General features: G+C 42.0%; 1 protein-coding gene across 1 annotated transcript in view; it reads left to right on the top strand.

Moving 5' to 3' along the window:
- P4HA3 (prolyl 4-hydroxylase subunit alpha 3) overlaps positions 1–17879 on the top strand; it is a 44743-nt gene extending 26864 nt beyond the window's left edge. Inside the window, exons 6-13 of the mRNA XM_004381963.2 lie at positions 2889–3052; positions 3302–3478; positions 6650–6714; positions 9544–9703; positions 12872–12934; positions 14618–14686; positions 16203–16299; positions 17119–17879. Coding sequence (XP_004382020.1) covers positions 2889–3052; positions 3302–3478; positions 6650–6714; positions 9544–9703; positions 12872–12934; positions 14618–14686; positions 16203–16299; positions 17119–17189 — 866 coding nt within the window. The 3' untranslated portion in view covers positions 17190–17879. The remainder of the gene's footprint in view (positions 1–2888; positions 3053–3301; positions 3479–6649; positions 6715–9543; positions 9704–12871; positions 12935–14617; positions 14687–16202; positions 16300–17118) is intronic.
- The last annotated feature ends 463 nt before the right edge of the window (positions 17880–18342 follow it).

Genomic DNA, 18342 nt, shown 5'->3' with positions numbered 1-18342 from the left:
CATAGCAGTCAGTGGTGGTAGCCGGGCACCATCTAGCTGTACTGGACTCAGTCCGGTGGAGGCCTTGGTAGCTGTGGACAATTAGTCGTTCAGACTAATCTTTTCCTTGTACCCTGTTCTCTTCATTCTCCCTTGCTCCCAAAGGGATGAGACCAATGGAGTATCTTAGATGGCCACTCAACAGCAATAGGTTTTTTAATATCATGATGTAAAGCACATTGCAGATTTTGGATTAAATCTTACTTATATGCAGATCAGTGCATTTGGGGGAAATTTTTAAGTTAGGAAGTATGAAGAAATCAACCTGTCCCTTTCCTCGTCCACACTCAGCCATTTATATATTAGCGTTGCTTCCATGGGGAACAAGTCCAGGATTGGGAGCCAGTTTCTTCAGAGAGATTTTAAAGACCCAAGTTTTGGAAGGAGACCTGGGAATGAACGAGATCAATGAGAGCTGTGTGTGCAAGAAGGAGAGCGACTCAGCAGGATTATTCATTTGACAGAGAAATTTCAATCCTTCCCTTTCAACCAGCGCTCACTCTGCTATGCAAGCTTCCTGCCCAGTTAGCCGCAGATTTCAGATTCTACCCTCTTAAGAGAGGGCCTCTGTAACAACACAGTGAGTTAAACAGGCTGGAGGCTCTTCCTAGCTCAGCTCTCTGCTGTGCTTGGAAATTTTTGCTTAAAATTTTGATGGTAGATGGCTCCCCAGTTATTCGTTTAACAAGATATACAGATACTAAAATCAGATACAAAATCACTATTATTGTTTTTTTAATATTTATAAAAAATTTCATGTAGGACTTTACGATCGTATTTATTTACAACTTTTTTTTTACTGTGGTAAAATATATATACCAAAACATTTGCCATTTCGACCATTTTTATGAGTACAAGTCAGTGACATTACTCACCATGTTGTACAGCCATCACCATTAGCTGTTTCTAATTTTTCCCTCACCCTTAACAGAAACTCAGTATCTCTTAAGCAATAAGGTCCCCATTTCACCCTCCCACCCTCTCTGGTCACGACTAATAAACTTTGGTCTCTATGCATTTGCCTATTCTAGATAACTCATATAAATAGGATCATGCAGTATTTGTCATTTTGTGTCTGACATTTCACTGAACATAATGTTTTCAAGACTCATTCACGTCGGAGCATGTATCAGAACTACATTTCCCTTTATGGCTGAGTAATACTCTATTGTATGTATATAGCACATTTTGTATCCATAACTTTTTAATGAATCCATTTAGTAACGTTTTTGCTTTCTGATAATTTGGCAAACAGTAGGATAAGGAAGTAGATGTATGGTCTGGAAACACACGGGTAGTTAAAGGTAAAGGCAAAATTATGACTCAACTACCCCTTTATTTCTTTATGCTTGATCTATTAAAATCCCTGTTTCTCCCAGAGAACCTAAGTTGTGTGCTGTTATAGGTGGATAAGTAGGTTATGGCAAATTTATATTCCTGGTTTCATTTCTGGCTTTGCAATATTTTCATTGGTGCTTTGGGATCATCATTTCCATTTTCCAAAACTTTATTATTCCTCTTGTTAAGAAAGGATGGTAATTTCTGTCTCCTCCTTTTCTTCCTTGCCAGGGTGGTAGTGGTGGTGGTGGTCAGAAGCACATTGAGCTTCTCAGAGAAAGATGCTGTGGGAGCATTAGAACAATTTAGCACCTCCTTCTGAGATGCACTTGAGAACCATGAACAGAGGCAAGCAGGCCATGGGTAGCTGCCAACCCATGGGGCATCTTGCAGCCAAAGTGGGCACAAACAGGTGGGCACAAATAAGACAAGATTTACCAGGTTTCCCTGGGACCCTGTGGGACTCCAGGCTAGAACCACTTTGTCCCATACTGCTCTGCTCTGTGTCTAGGCCAGTTAGGAATGTTGAAGGACTTAGTGGAATCGGGAATGAATTAGCTTCCAGTTCTCCAGAGAAGAGTAGATTGGGTCTGTCTGCTATAGGCTTTGGTTCTCTGGACTTCTCTTTCATAGCACTTATCATGTTTTGTTGAAGTAGTTATTTAATGTCTCTTTTCCCAATTAGACTCTAAACCCTAGGAGATTAGCCTCTATTACAGTATCTTGTACATAGTACATGTTCATTGAAAATTTATTGAATGGATGGTTGAATGAATGAATGAATGAGGGCTTTTCCCTCTATATAAAACTGACCATTCCACTATACTAGATGTTATGGATTGAATTGTGTCCCCTAAAATATGTGTTGTAAACCTAACTTCTATGCCTGTGGTTATAATCCCATCTGGGAATGGGTTGTCTTTGTGTGTTAATGAGGCAGGATTAGTGTAGGGTGTATCTTGAGTCAGTCTCTTCTGAGGTATAAAAAAAAGATTAAATTCAAGCTAGCAAACAGAGATGGGGTAAGACAGATGCCAAGACACATGGAGATCTCCAAGGAACCAGGAAGCAGAAGTTGAAGAGACAAGGACCTTACTCCAGAGCTGGCAGAGAGAGAAAGCCTTCCCCTAGAGCCAGCGCTCTGACTTTGGACTTCTAGCCTCCTAAACTGTGAGAAAATAAATTTGTTTGTTAAAGCTACCCACTTGTGGTAATTCTGTTATAGCAGCACTAGATAATGACACTAGAGTAGCCGTCTTCATGATCCCCTTGTCTGAGAATGTAAGGACCAGTTTCCTCCCAAAGTCCTTTGCACCTTCAGATCTACCAGGTCCAACTCTCTCATTTTTTAAATTCCAGGTACATTTCTGGTATTGTGCATTGACACAAGTCTTATTCAGGGTGTCCAGTTGCTGGGCCTTTGTGACAGTGAAGCTGTAGGAAACCTTGGCAGAACTCCCTGGGGGTGTTGTTTGTTAATGTGTGTTATTTCCAGCTATGATTTCTCCCAGGTCCAGATAATAAGAGGATGGCCAGGAATGTCTTGAAATATGAAAGGCTCTTGGCAGACAGCCCCAAACAGATGGTAGCTGAAGCTGTCATCCAGAGGCCCAATGTCCCCCACCTGCAGACCAGAGACACCTACGAAGGATTGTGTCAGACCCTAGGTTCCCAGGTAGGATTCCTCAGGAAAAGGGAAAGGGGAACAGGCTTGGCTAAAAAGTGAGAAGGTAGAATTGGGAAAAATATGGAGTGGGGAAAGGCTGATACATTAAAAAAAAAAATAAAGCTCACTTAGACAGTATCAGAACAACCATGTTCTGTATCTCTGACAGTCCAGTTTTTTTATGCCATACATCCCCTAAACTAGTTTCTGCTTCTAGACGCGTCTTCTCTTATGCTGAGTCTGCTCTTCGCCTTCCAGCCCACTCACTACCAGATCCCTAGCCTCTACTGCTCCTATGAGACCAACTCCAACCCCTACCTGCTGCTCCAGCCTGTCCGGAAGGAGGTCATCCACCTGGAGCCCTATGTTGTCCTCTACCATGACTTTGTCAATGAGATGGAGGCTCAGAAAATTAAGGGGCTTGCAGAACCGTGGGTGAGTGTTCCCAAAGTCTGCCAAGAACTTCCCTTTGTGTTTTCACATGCCTGGAGTGGGAGAACAGCAGCCTGAACACCTAGACACTTTATTAGTCCAGGAGTTCAACATGTCAACACTCCATATGATTGATAGAAGGAAAAAAGGGGTGAAATGACAGGGGCAAGAGTGAAATTCTAGTGCAGACGTACAGAATTACAGAGTGGAAAAATGATCTGGTTCAGCTTCATTATTTTGTTAAAGAGGAAACTGAGGCCCGGAGAAGGGAGGACTGGATTAAGGTCACGCATTTAGCTAGTGACAGAGCCACAGCTGGAACGTAGAGGTATGTTAATTGCTGCTCTGCTGTTCAACCTTATTTTATCAATTAACTTAGACTGGTAACAAGCAACCCCAAAACCTCAGTGACAACAACAGTAAAAGTGTGTTTGTTTTTCTCATTACATGTCTGTCTTGAGTTGGCATCAGTTCTGCTCCACATTCTCTTCACTCTGGGGCCCAGCCTGACATAGCAGCCTCTGTCTGGGACATTGCCAATCTCATGGGAGAGGAAAAAGACAGATGGCAAACCATCATCTGGCTCTTCAATCTTCTGCTTGAAAGTGCTAAATATTACTTCCATCCAGGTTTCATTGGCCAAAGGAAATCATGTGGCCTCTAGTGAGATCAAAGGGACAGTACTTCTCATTCTTCCACAGGGAAGGCACCACAAGTCACCAAGCCATGCTGGATGTCAGTGGAGGGGAAATGTTTGATCCTCCCCCAGCAAGGGTGGCAAATTTTTAGAAAAATAATATAGTCTACCTCACTACTGCAAGCGTGTTGCCTCTTTAAGAACAGCACATTAATGCTGCCTCTGACTTATTTTTCCAAGTGCTGTAGGGGAGAGGTCAAACCAGAGGTACTTAAAGCAGTGTGCTGTTCATCCACGGATCCGTGCAGTCATTCATCAAATGTACTGAGAGCCTGCTGTGAGCTAGATACTGTGCTGCGCTTTTTACAAAGAAGATTAAGTGTTGGTCCCTTCCTTTTAGGAACTTCATGCGTATTGGGGGAAAATGAATGTTTACAATACACGATGATACCGACTCGACAGTACCTAACAACAACAACTATGATTAGTGTAAGGAGCGCTGGTGATGCAATGGTTAAGCACTTGGCTACTAATGGAAAGGTCAGCGGTTCAAACCCACCAGCAGTTCCAGGGGACAAAAGACCTGGTGATCTGCTCCCATAAAGGTTGTAGCCTAGAAAACCCTATGGGGCAGTTCTACTCTGTCCTATAGGGTCGCTATGAGTCGGAATCAACTCAATGGCACACAACAACAACATGGTCAGTGCTGTGATCAAAGTATGTGCAGAAGGTTGTGCTATGATAGCATTAAAAAAGTGAGCTTCCCTCTTCCCTCTGAAGAAGAGGCAGCTGGGTGAAGAGCAGAGGGGGAGGAGAGGAAGAAATAGAAGGCTTCACTGTGGCAGTAAAATTCATCAGAGTAACCGGGACAGGGTGCCACAAGGTGGCAAAAGGTATTCCAGGAACACAAAACAATATGTGCAGAGGCCTGATATGCAGTGTGTTCAGGGAATGGGGAGAAGCTTAAAGTGTGCAACGGATGGGGTGGGAGGTAACAGGAGATGTGGCTAGACAGTGACACACCTTTAGGAAACACTATAAATGTCATGCTGAGAAGCTTGGATTTTATCCTGTAGGCAATGGGAGAGCTGTTGGACAGTTTCAAACAGGAGAATGGTATGATCAGGCTTGTGCATTTTAAAGAAGACTCTGACAGTAGAAGAGTAGCAGTAATCATTTTATCTAAAAGGCCCTCCAGTGAAGTTGAGAATCTTTGTACTGAAGTTTTTGAGATGACTAAACTCCACTGGTGACCGGAACAATGTATTTTCAGTAGCTTCGGCTTCTCCATGAGCTAGCAGTTGTATTTGGCCAGCAGCTGTTTTTTCCTCAGAACAACTCTGTTGCTGTGGTAACAGGACAGACAGCCCACCCAGAGACGCTCATTTAATCCTTCATGGCCAGGTCATCCATTTTGCACGGACAGACCTTGCCACACTTCCTTCCCCCAGAAACTTCTCCCTGGGGTTATTGATCCCTGTCTGGTCTCTGGCTCTCCCAGGAGTAAGTCCAGGGCTTACATAGCAGTGGCTCCACCATGGGAACTGAGCATCTGCTCCCTGCCAAGCCTTGCCCTCATGGAGCTGACATTCTGATGACAGAGACAGAAGTAGACAAATTCTTACGTAAATAAATATTTATTTTTCTGTCCCTACTACAGTGCTTTGCAGCACTTTATTTAAAAATAATTTAAACACTAATATCCAGACATTTAAAACAAAATAGAGACATTCAGCTAAATTAGTAATCTCAACTGTTTTTTTTTTCCCCCATAATCAAGGCAGTTACGGAGAATAGATTTTGACTGTCTGTAAGGAAGGGCTTTGGCCAGAATTGTTCAGAAGGAGCAGGCTGCCTCTGAGGGTAGAGTTTCCTGTTGCTGAAGGTGTTCATTCATTTGATTCGACAAACACACATTGATGCTTACGAAAGTCAGGCCCTGTGCTGGACACAGGGGATACAAAGATGAATGAGAAACAGCCCTTGTCCTTGCAGAACTCTCAGCCATGCAGAAAAAAAAAGGATTCAAATGTTAATTTATTTCAGTTCAGCAAATTTTTATTGAGTGCTTACTTGTCTACCAGATACGGTGCTAAAGGTTATTTTCAACCCTGAGGTTTTTGGTCACTCTGTTGTTTTTTTATTTTCAAGATTCATAGTTATCAGTAAATTAGTGAAAAAAAACCAAACCAGTTGCGGTTGAGGTGACTCCAACACATGATGATTCCATGTGTGTCAGAGAACTGCTCCATAGGGTTTTCAACAGCTGATTTTTCAGAAGTAGATCACCAGGACTTTCTTCTAAGGCACCTCTGAGTGAATTCAAACCTTCAACCTTTCAGTTAGCAGCCAAGTACAGTAACCATCTGCACCACCCAGGGACGCCAGTAAATTAGTAGCAGGTGTAAAATATTCTTTAATTAGGGAGGAACTGGTGATCCTTATGCTTAAAAGAGGGGGCGTGCCTATGGAAATGAAAGAGCCACTTCCCTTTGCAAAATAACCACTTAGACTTTTCCTTATGTCCTTCACACCAGCTACAGAGATCAGTGGTGGCGTCAGGTGAAAAGCAGTTACAAGTGGACTACCGCATCAGCAAAAGGTACAAAGGATTCTTTTTGGCAGACACTCTCTGTAATAACCTCCATTGGCTCTTGGTCCTGAGGACCCACTGACTGCCAGGTCAGCAACAGCCACTCAGCTACCTCCAGAGATGCCATTGGCCATCCTTTAGTTCATGTTTACATCTATGCATTCCTTTTGAGAGGAAGAAGTTTTCACTGTCCTCACCCAAGAATCTTTCACAGGTTGTTATATTGTCTGAGGATTTAACTAGGAGGCCATTTAGGGAAAGACTTGAAAAAGCTCCTATACCCTAAACAAGGATTGCTTTTCCAGAGAATACAGTCTCGTCCGCATTTATAATTTTAAGTTTCCATTCCCACCTCCTGACTCATATTCAAAGCATGTCTTGCCAACATTCAGGCAAGAAGGATGAATAGAATCTCTGGATATAGTGGCTTTTCTAGAGGAGCAGATTCAGCTGTGAGAGCCCTGACTTTATCCTCCAATGGTCCCTGCCCACCCCCCACTGCAGCCCCTTGTTTGCTGTAACAACCAGGCTGATGGTGTAGTAAGATCAGGACCTGCGCATCAGAACCATGTGAGACAGTGAGGTCAGCGTCCTTGGGGAGAGGCCAGACCTCAGTATATGTGGTTAGTCTGCCCTTCGCCTTCTTTGGGAAGCGAGGTGAGTGATGAAATCTGTGATTCAGAAAATTTGGCTTCACTTAGTTGGTCTTGTACATTTAGGGACCTTTCATGTTAGGAGTTATTCTCTAAACTTTGGAAGGTCCTTACAACCTCAGCTTCATTGCTTTTCTACCTTTCAGACATTCTAATGTCAAAGACGAAATCCTTATCTTTGGATACATTGTTTTTTACGGTAGTAGGTGGTATTTTCTTCCCTTTTAAGATGAAGAGTTGCTTTCTCTTCCCAGCTGCCATCACTCCTCAGTCCTTTGAGTTTTGGTTCTACCGTCACAGCTTCACTGGAACAGGCCCTGCCTTAGTTATCCAGTGCGTAGTTATCTATGATATAACAGAAATGCCATACGTGGATGGCTTTAACAAGCAGAAATTTATTTTCTCACAGTTTAGGAGGCTAGAAGTCTGAATTCAGTGTGCTGGCTCTAGCAGAAGGTTTTCTCTCTCTGTAGGCTCTGGAGGAAGATCCTTGTCTCTTCTGAGCTGCTGCTCCTGGGCGATCTTCATGTGGCTTGGCATCTCTCTTTGCCCGTCTCTGCTTCTCTCACCTGCTCGTTGAACCTCTTATATATCTCAAAAGAGATGATTTAAGACACATGCTACACTAATCCTGTCTCATTAACATAGCAAAGACAACCCATTCCCAGATGGGATCATAACCACAGGCATAGAGGTTAGGATTTACAATGTATATTTTGGGGGGATGCAATTCAATCCATAACAGGTTCCTAATTGTCAAATCATTTTCTTGCCCACAAACCTACACTGATTATCCCTTATCTACAAAGTAAAGTCCAGATTACTTACCATGGTGTCCTCAGCTTTCTACAACATGCTCTGAGCCTACTTTCTTTGAGATTTATCTCTCATTTCTTTCATAGACAAATGCTTTAGCTATACTATGTTATTTCCTGTACATACCATGTATAATTAGACCTCCATATTTGTGCATATGCTGTTTCTTCAGCCAGGAGTATCTCTACATCTTTTCTATCCATTGAAATTTTACTCACCCTTCAAAATTTGGCTTAAACATCACCATCTTACCCTAGTGCCCAGTCAGAACTAACTATTCCTTTTTCTGTGCTTTCCCAGCACTTTAAAGTCTATTTTGCATTTTTTCACTTTACCTTAATTTGTACTTGGTTATTTGTGTCTTCTCTTAATCCATAAGGTCTTTGAAGGTAACAGTTTTGTATTGGGTATCTTTGCAAACCTAAGAACATGTAGCATAGCACTTTGTATGTACTCCATATGAGAGAACGAAAGGATGAATAAATTAATCCATGATTTAAAGGGCAAAGAAGTGGTCTTCCCATATCATGCCAAGGTTCTTCCTTTCAGAGGCCTCATGGTCTCCCCTAGGAGGATCACTAGCTTTGCCTGGGGAATACTTGCGCATTTTCCAGGGACTTAAATTATGATTCCAAATCCTACACTTCGTCTGAGCCTGAACAAGACATTCAGGAAAAGAAACTAAACTGTGTTCTTTGGCCTTTGACATATCCTGGTTCTCTTAGAGCAGCAGAACAGAGATTTTCTTGTGTTTAATGGCAATCACTGACATATAGCTTACAAAGCATCTTCATACACACTGTCTCTCACAATCGCCACAAGTCTGTGAAGTAGATATTATTATCCTTCTGATTTTATAGATGAACACACTGAACCTTGAAGAGGTTAAGGGTTAAATGCCTGACTTAGTATCACACAGAGCATCAAAGACTGATCTTTATTACTCTAAACCCCAAGCTTTTTCCATTGGGCCCAGATCCTTCTGTTGCGATGCCTCTCAAATATAGCAGTTTTAGGGCAGGAATTTTGAATCTTTGTATCTCAGTGCCTGAGAACTGTGAACCTTCACACTGTAGCCTCAGACCTAGCATAGGGCCTGGCATTTAGTAGGCCTCAGAGAATGTTTTTTTAGTGAGTGACAGTGTGAATATTGAGATAGAGGACAAAGTAGAGTGGGCAGATAATATGAGGGATAAGTACGTCATTAGGCATTTGTGTGTTTTTCCCTTCCTCCCCCTCTCTCTTTCTTCCTTCCTACAATTGACTTCATTCATTCATCCACAAGCCTTATTTAGTCATTTCTGGATTAGCCAGAGTAAGTGGGCCCTGAATAGGAGTCACTGATGCTCCAATCTCTGGTGTGTTCTAGTGCCTGGCTGAAGGACACCGTTGACCCAATTCTGGTGACCCTTGACCACCGCATTGCTGCCCTCACAGGCCTTGATGTCCAGCCCCCCTATGCAGAGTATCTCCAGGTGGTGAACTATGGAATTGGAGGACACTATGAGCCTCACTTTGATCATGCTACGGTAATGATGGGGTCAATGATCAATCTTCTGGGATAAGGAGCTGGGGAATTATTTACTTCTCTGAGGCAGACTTCACATAGGGCTTTCAGGGGAAACTAAGTGAAATCTTAAGACAAACGTTCTTGTTCCAGGAGGATCTGAAAACCTTGGTTTCAAGTTGATTGCTGCTGGCTCATTTTCTTATCTGTCACCATCCACCTATCTAAAATTTGCTAGTGGGGAGAAGAACATGGTCTGTAATGGAGTGCTGACTCCTGCTTCACATGGGGACTTCCCAGTTAGGATTCTCCTTCTGGTTACTCTCCTTTCCTCATAATCTCAACTGCCCATCTTTGCTGACAGGTATTCAGCAAAAAAAAATTTTTTTTTTTAAGGATTAAAAATATCTCCCCAAAATTGATCTATAGATTCAACCTAAATTCTATCAAAATCCCAGGATATTCTTTTTTTTTAATAGAAGTTGAAAAGCTGATCCTAAAATGTATATGGAAATGCAAAGGATCTAGAATCACCAAAATAATTTTGAAAAAGAAGAACAATATTGGAGGGCACATACTACCTGATTTCAAAACTTAGTATAAAGCTACAGTAATCAAGGCAGTGTGGTATTGGTATAAGGATAGCTATATAGGTCAATGGAACAGAAGAGGGCTCAGAAATAAATCCACGTGCTTATGAATGCATGGTCAATTGATTTTTTTTTTTGAATGTATGGTTTATTCTGAGCAGTTATTCTGTACGCATATAAACCAAACCCGTTGCGATTGAGTAGATTCTGACTCATAGTGACCCTATAGGACAGAGTAGAACTGCCTCTGGGAGTTCCTTGGGGTTTCCAAGGAGCGCCTGGTAGATTTGAACTGCCGACCTTTTGGTTAGCAGCAGTAGCTCTTAATCACTACACCACCAGGGTTTCCGATATGCATATAGGGAGACTATTTTGATTCCAGAAAAAGCAAATGGCTCAAAGAAGCTAGGTACAATGAGACTTACCAAGAGAAGAGGAGGAAGAAATATAGAAGATCAACCATTGGCTAATGTTAACATGATTGACTGAACCCTGCCCACCCCCTTTTACTGAGATCAACAGATATCAGGTCACAAGATGGTCTCTGACCCTCTACCCCTCCATATTTTTTTGAAATTCAAATTTAGTAAGCCTGGCTTTGAAAAATAAAGGATTTGCAACTTTGGGTGAAAGAAAAGCTGCTGGCGTATTAATTTTGATCAGGGATTTCCTTAAAGTGACTATTTGGTTTCATGGGTGATGATACCCCAAAATCAAATCAAGATAACTGCTATGATTTCTGTCTTTGACATCTCCTCCCTCCTGATCATGATTCGATTAGAATCTTTGATTACTAAGCATTGGGCAGGCACCAATCTAGGGTATTCCAGTCTCACAGGTACTGCTTTGTGTCATACCTTTTTGTGAAGTATGCATTATTCTTGTTGGTTCTTCAGCTTCTTTTGTTGTTCCAATAGTCAGAATAAAACCATTTGCTGTACCTTAGATGGCTGCTTGCAAGCTTTTTAGACGCCAAACGCCAAGCAGCTTAGTAGTTTGATAATAATATAAAAGATTAGAATGAGGAAATGTATAAGCCAATGGTCTGAAAGGCTTGTCTGGCCCACAAAGCCAAATTTCCTAACCAGTAGTCCTTTGATTTTTGACAGAAGTGCCAAGGAAATTCAATGAGGAAAGGATAGTCTTTCCAACAAATAGTGCTGGAACAATTGTATATCTATCTCAAAAAAAAAAAAAAAGAGCAAAAGTATAAAACTTCTAGAAGAAAACATAAGAGGAAATCTTTGTGACCATGGGTTAGGCAAAGATTTCTTAGATATGACACCAAAGCATAATCCATAAAATAAAGAAAATGATAAATTGGACCTGATCAAAATTAAAATCCTTTGCTCTTCAAAAGACACCATTAGAAAATGAAAAACAAACAAAATAAGCCAACAACTAGGAGAAAATATTTTCACATCGTATATCTGATAAAGGACTTTTATCCTAAATATATAAAGAACTCCTATAACTCAATAAGACAAACAACTCAATTCATACCAAGTGTTGATGAAGATGTGGAACAATTGGAACTCTCATACACTGCTGATGGGAATGTAAAATGGTACAACCACGTTGGAAAACAATCTGGCTGTTTCTTAAAAAGTTAGATATACACCTACTTATAAGCCAGCTATTTCACTCTTATTTACCCAAGAGAAAAGGAAGTATATGTCCATACAAACATGAATGTTTATAACATGAATGTTTATAACAGCTTTGTTTGTAAAGATAAGAACTAGAAACACCTCAAATGTTCATCAACAGATGAATGGATAAACAAATTGTGGTATATCCATGCAATGGAATACTACTCCTCAATAAAAAGGGATCAACTATTGATACATCCAGCAACATATATGAACCTTAAAAAAACTATCCTAAGTGAAAGAAGCCCAACACACACACACACACACACACACACACACACACACACAGAACTACATATTGTATAATTCTATCTATATGAAATATTTAGAAAAGGAAAAATATAGAGACTGAAAGCAGATCAGTGGTTGCCTGAGGTTAGGGGTGGGAGTGAGGATTTACTCCAAGCAGGCATGAGGGAACTTTTTCAGTTGATGGAAGTCTTCTAAAACTGGATTGTGAGAATTGTTACACCACTGCTTAAATTTACTAAAACTCATTGAATGGTACACTAACAATTGGTGAATTTTATGATATGTAAATCATATCTCAATGAAACTGTTTCATGACAAAATAAAAGCATCTCTTTTTTCAGCAAATAATTGGGAACTCCAGTCTTATGACTTGGTATTCCTACAGAATAATTATCTGTAATATTCACGGAGAACCCAAAGGTACAATTAAACTATCATATAGTACTTTCACTACTGACAAGCAATTCTGTTTGATTAGTGTATAACTCACTTATATTGAGTAGCTCATAAATTAGTCCAAAAAAGTATATTGAGTATCTGCCAGTAAAGATGGGCACCTCCTCCATTAGGTGTAGCTTGGGGCTCTATCCCATCCTTGACACCCCCACTTTACTCCTCCCTGTATTGTGGCGAAGTCCTGGCTGTCACTCTAGTGCCTTCTGCATAAAATAATGATATGTTTTGTTTTTGCCCTAGTCACCAAGCAGTCCTCTGTACAGAATGAAATCTGGAAATCGAGTTGCAACATTTATGATATATGTGAGTCTGTTGCTCTGGAGGGACCAGGGCTTCTTAACTTAATGAATGACTGTTTACATCCCTATTTTATTTTGTGGTTTTCAAAGCAATTTCGCATACCAATTTTATCTAATACAGCAACCACTACATAGTTATTAAGCACAATTTTGTGGATTTCAGACAGCATTTTTTGTTAGGCCAGTTTTGTTAGGCATTATAGGAGATACAAAGAAATACAAGACAGAGTTCCTGCCCTCAAAAAGCTTACAGTCTGTAGATCTAAATGTGACCTTGTCGTAGGCAGTGGATTAGAATGGAAATGAGGTTACATTGAAGGCCAAGAGATCATGGGTCTTGAATGACACAGGAAGAGGATGTGAGAGTCTGTCTCTGAGGTTTCATAGTTGCTGTTGAAAAAGTATAGGCCTATAGATAGAGGTTGTAGAGCTGTGATGTGAAAGAGGAGAGATGAAACAGCTAAGATTAAAAGAGGAATTTTGAGGGAAGAACAGAGATGCCTACAGAGAAATTTAATAAGTGTTTTGCTCCAATATGTAGTGAAAATTCCTTGTCTCCCTGTAAAATCTTTGGGAAAATCTACATTATACTCCATTAAAAAAATAAATTGCCCTCCTCTCCTAGTTCCAGACCCGATCCTTCCAGTCTTAATATCTAACCTACTCCCTTCCCTTACTTTCTTCTCTGTGGAGAAGTTATAATTTCAGTTATCCGACACTTAAATTAGAAGAGATCACTATTAACTGAAGGAATAAACATGTTAAATAGAAGGTATCTGCATAACAACCAAAGATGAAGTCCTGTCAGACTTGCCCTCCACCCCCAGCAGTTTCTCTTTTCTTAGTGCTGCATCTGCTCTCCAAAGTGCAGCCAAGAAATGGCAATCAGGCCGCCACTCAATGGTCTTCAGTGCTGACAATGCCAACATGTTTCTTTACGTGGCCCAGCTTTATACTTCCTGCAGAACTCAAAGGCTGCCACTTACGCTTGCATCTGGCCTCTCAGTGTCCATTCTGAGCATCTCATCAGACACAGAGGAGTAGTTGAAGTCAGCTGTCCTGGCAGGGGGCACATCAGGGATTGGCATCTAACACAGCACCTGTGGTTGATGATTCAAGCTGGTGTGGGAGGTCGCAGGCTATGAAGAATATAGGTATCAACCAAAGACTAGGACATCTAGGGGCTTAAGATGTCTCTGTTCTTTGTCTCCCCAATGTATCTCCTCCAGCTGTTCCCTGGTTACAGAAGCCCAGTTACTATGGTAAAGGTAGTATGGATGTTAAGAGCCCAGCAATGTGTGTGTGTGTGTGTGTGTGTGTGTGTGTATATGTGTGTGTGTATGTGTATTTGTATGTGTCTGTTTTGGGTTGTAATGTAAAGTGTATTTCTTCTGGAGGATCTCAATCAAAAAAGTCTGAATTTACTGATCTAATGAAGCCCTCACTATGGATGTTAGCTGCAAGGGTAAAGAGAGGACGAATTCCTAGCTAGTAAAATGGTCCTCTTGTGGCCCTGCAGGCAAACACCAGTGCCATTGGGTATGCTCCCTTATTCCCAAATTGGAATCAGAGAGTGCAGGAAGGAATCTATGCAGAAGTGACATCAGGATGTCAGGTTAATGAACATATGACAGAGGAGGGCAGGCAGCGGCTATTTCAACTCTGGCTTCTTCCTCTGGCATTGTAGCTGAGCGCAGTGGAAGCCGGAGGAGCCACAGCCTTCATCTATGCCAACTTCAGCATGCCTGTGGTTAAGGTGAGTGGGGGCTTGGTGTTATAAGAGTACCAAACTAACACCCTAGCCTTCATGCTGTCTTGCTTGTAAGCTGATTCCTGGGAGGGAGGATAAAAAGAAATCCTCCTTGATTCCCAGAATCATAGACAATCTCTGCCTCTTTTTTACAACCACAGCATGTTATTTGTGCCTCTGTCTTTTATTTGATCTTCACTTACATTATAAGTGCATGATTGCATGTCTGTCTTCCCTGTTACAATAGAGCTCCTCAAAGGTAGAACTCTCTGTCATTCATCTTTGTATCCTCTACTGCAACTAGTCCCTTCAGTCATTCATTCAGTAAACACTGAGGGCAGAAGGCACTGAGGGTATAGAGGAAAAATCATAGTCGTTGTCCTCCAGGAACTTAACAGGCAATGACAATGTATTGTGATAAGAACTATGAAAAAGGCACAGAAGAGGGACAAGCTGTTTAATGAATGAATATTTCTCCCAAATTCCGGTTTAATTAAACTCCCTGGCAGCCCTTACCTAGTTCAGATATAAAATGAAGATAAATAAGTGAGATAATGCCTGTGAAGTATTTAGCACAGTGCCTGGTACATTCTAAGATTCTATACATAAATGCTGGATATCTATAAATACTGAGGGGTTTGAGGTCTCCTATTGGTTTGGGAAAACTGGGGCTGCCAGTGCCTTCTGGAAAACTCTTCATTACATTGGGTTTTGTCTACTTCTAATGGCCAAGGTTAAAGTAAGGAAACAGCAGCATATAGGGGAAAAAAACAACATATAGGATTTGGAGCCACAGCACCTGGGTTTGAGTCCTGACTTTGCTCAATTTCCTTGCTAATAAAATGAGGATTGGAGTCCTGGTGGCACAGTGGTTAAGAGCTCAGCTGCTAACCAAAAGGTTGGCAGTTGGAATCTACCAGCGGCTCTTTGGAAACCCTATGGGGCAGCTCTACTCTGTCCTGTAGGGTCAGTATGAGTTGGAACGAACTTGACGGCAACGGGGTTGGTTTGGTTTTTAAAATGGGGATTATGATGATGCCTTCTTCCTGGGGGTGTTATTAGTAGTAAGTGCTTAAGGGAGGGTCAACTTTTGAATTAAGTTCTCAGTTGTATGAGGAATATTTTTGTTCTCCCCAAGGTTTTTGTCGAGTGTTTCTCCTCAGTGATTCAGTGACACCCTGTGGTACCTTTCTTTTAGCACTTGCCACACTGTATTGTGGTGGTTTGTTGTTATGCCTGCCTCTCCCACTAGACTGTGAGCTCCCTGAGGGTCAGGATTGGATGTGATTTGTCTCTACACCCCCAGGGCCTGGATTAGAGTAGACCCTCAATAAATAACTTATGCATGAATAAATAAGTGGCTACTTAGGCTATTTTGTTGCATTTTATGCATGCCCTGTCCCCAGTCTGCATGGAGAGTTTTCTTGTTTAATGACATGCATGCATTTGTCCTTAGTCGTGTGCTTCCCAAGGAGTGGGATTTTGGGCTGACCCTCCTGGGGCTGCGTCCTTTTATTTTCAGAATGCAGCACTGTTTTGGTGGAACCTGCATAGGAGTGGTGAAGGGGATAGTGACACCCTTCATGCTGGCTGTCCTGTCCTGGTGGGAGATAAGTGGGGTAAGGCCTGCATTTCTGGGGGTGAGAATGGGATGAGGGGTGCAGACTAAAGTGAAATAGGGGGTGGGTGGAAAATACCATAGCCCTTCCATTCTGTGAGCTTTATTACAATGCCATGTTATATTTAAATGATCAGATTCCGAGTCAGTTGCCCCAAATGGATATGGAGCCCCAAAGTAGGGGTCCTGTCACAGAGGGGGTATCAGGAAAGGTTTATTGACCTGACCAGAAACTTGATTCCTGTTGCTAAGTCCCTAACCCTCTACTCCAAGGAGAGAGCCACCAAACAATTACTTCTATCACTTAGTGCCTCCCCATGAAGAGATGGTAAAACACGGAAGAGAAATAAACAGCAGAAGTGTGTATATCATATAAGTGTCTAAGAGCACTCCGCTCTGAAGATAGAAAAGGAAGTAGAAGAGGGACTCTTATGCTGAGACGGACACTGCCAAGAGAAGCTATTACATTTTTTCTCATTAATCTGGATGGCATTATGGAGGAGGTGGCTTTTAGGGGTTGCATGAATGAAGGGTGAAGGACCCTAGTTCCCACAGGTTTGAAAATTAGTCTGTGGTAGACAGGACCTGCCAGGGACTTTTTCCAGGGGACAATGTGCTCTTTGCTATTTATCTGCTAGAAGCAACATCTTATAGTCCATTAGCAGCGCTGGGACTAGGGTGAGGCAAGTGAGGTGCCTAGGGTGCAGAATTTAAGGAGACACTTGCATGACCCTGAGAGTGAGCCCTGGCCCATAGCATTGGGTTTGCTACTATCCACTCTGCTGAGCCTTCTCTTTTCTTCCTTCCTGTTCTCTCCCAGTGGCCAACAAGTGGATACACGAGTATGGCCAGGAGTTCCGCAGACCCTGCAGCTCAAGCCCTGAAGACTGAAATGTTGGCAAAGAGAAGCTGGTGAAGTCCTATGGCTTTCCAGAAAAGCCAGAGCCAAAAGTTAGGATAGGAGAGGAGAAAGGAAAGCAGACTTCTGGAAGAGGGCTCTTGTCAGCACTGGCTGTTCCTTGAAAATGGGAGACAAAGAAGTGGTCTTTAACCACTGGTCTTTACCAGACATCTGTACATTTGTTTCTCTTCAACCCATTAGAATCAGAGTAGAATGGACATATGAAAGGAGAGGGCAAGGGAGACCTCAGAGAAGTTTCTGGGGCTCAGACACTGTCTGTGTTGGGAACAGGACATACTGACAGTCTCTGGGGTTTGGTCCATGGGGCCTCTGCCACTTTGAACCTTGACCATAGGGGTTCAGCAGTGGCAATGAGGATGCCTAAGGAGGGGGCTAGCCTGACTTCCATGGCTTTAAGTCCTTCTCCCCACTGACTTCTGCTGAAGACCTAGCAGCAGGGAGTGTCTGTGATTTTTTAAATACAGTCATTAAAAATGTTTACAAATAATTTTTCATAACTAAGAATATTCTTAAATTACAATGAGTGAAAACAAGCAGAGTATAGGATTTTATTCATGCTGTAATCTCAACTTGGCTCCCCCCGCTACATTCCAGACACATTGACAGTTCTTTCTACACCTTAAAAATAGGAGTACCCCATCATCATAATTCTCATTTCCTAGGCCTTTTCATTTGCCACTCCTTCAAATCTTCTGGTGGCTGAGCTCTTCTCATCATTCCATTCTTGGCTCAAAGTCACTACAGTGAGGCTCCCCTGACCAGCCTCCCTTCCAGCCACTTTCTTTCACATTAATCTGTTATTTTCTTCATGGCATTATTAGACTCCTAGGGCTACTGTAACAAAGTACCACAAACTGGGTGGCTTATAAGGACAGAAATTTATTTTCTCAGTTCTGGAAACTGGGTGTCTGAGATTAGGGTGTCAGCCATGTTAATTCCTTCTGAGGCTTTGAGGGAGAATCTGTTCCATCGCTGTCTCTCAGCTTCTGGTTGCTCCAGGTGTCCCTTGGCTTGCAGCTGCAGCATATCTCTGTTGTCACATGACAACATGTCTTTGTATCTTTTCCTCTTTTTTAGGGCACCACTCAGATTAGATTAGGACTCATCCTACTCCAGTATACC

The sequence above is a fragment of the Trichechus manatus genome, unplaced genomic scaffold, assembly GCF_000243295.1.
Source record: "Trichechus manatus latirostris isolate Lorelei unplaced genomic scaffold, TriManLat1.0 scaffold00088, whole genome shotgun sequence".
NCBI lineage: Eukaryota > Metazoa > Chordata > Mammalia > Sirenia > Trichechidae > Trichechus > Trichechus manatus.
The sequence above is the reverse complement of the archived record's forward strand: the minus strand, read 5'-3'. Positions and strand labels throughout refer to the sequence as shown.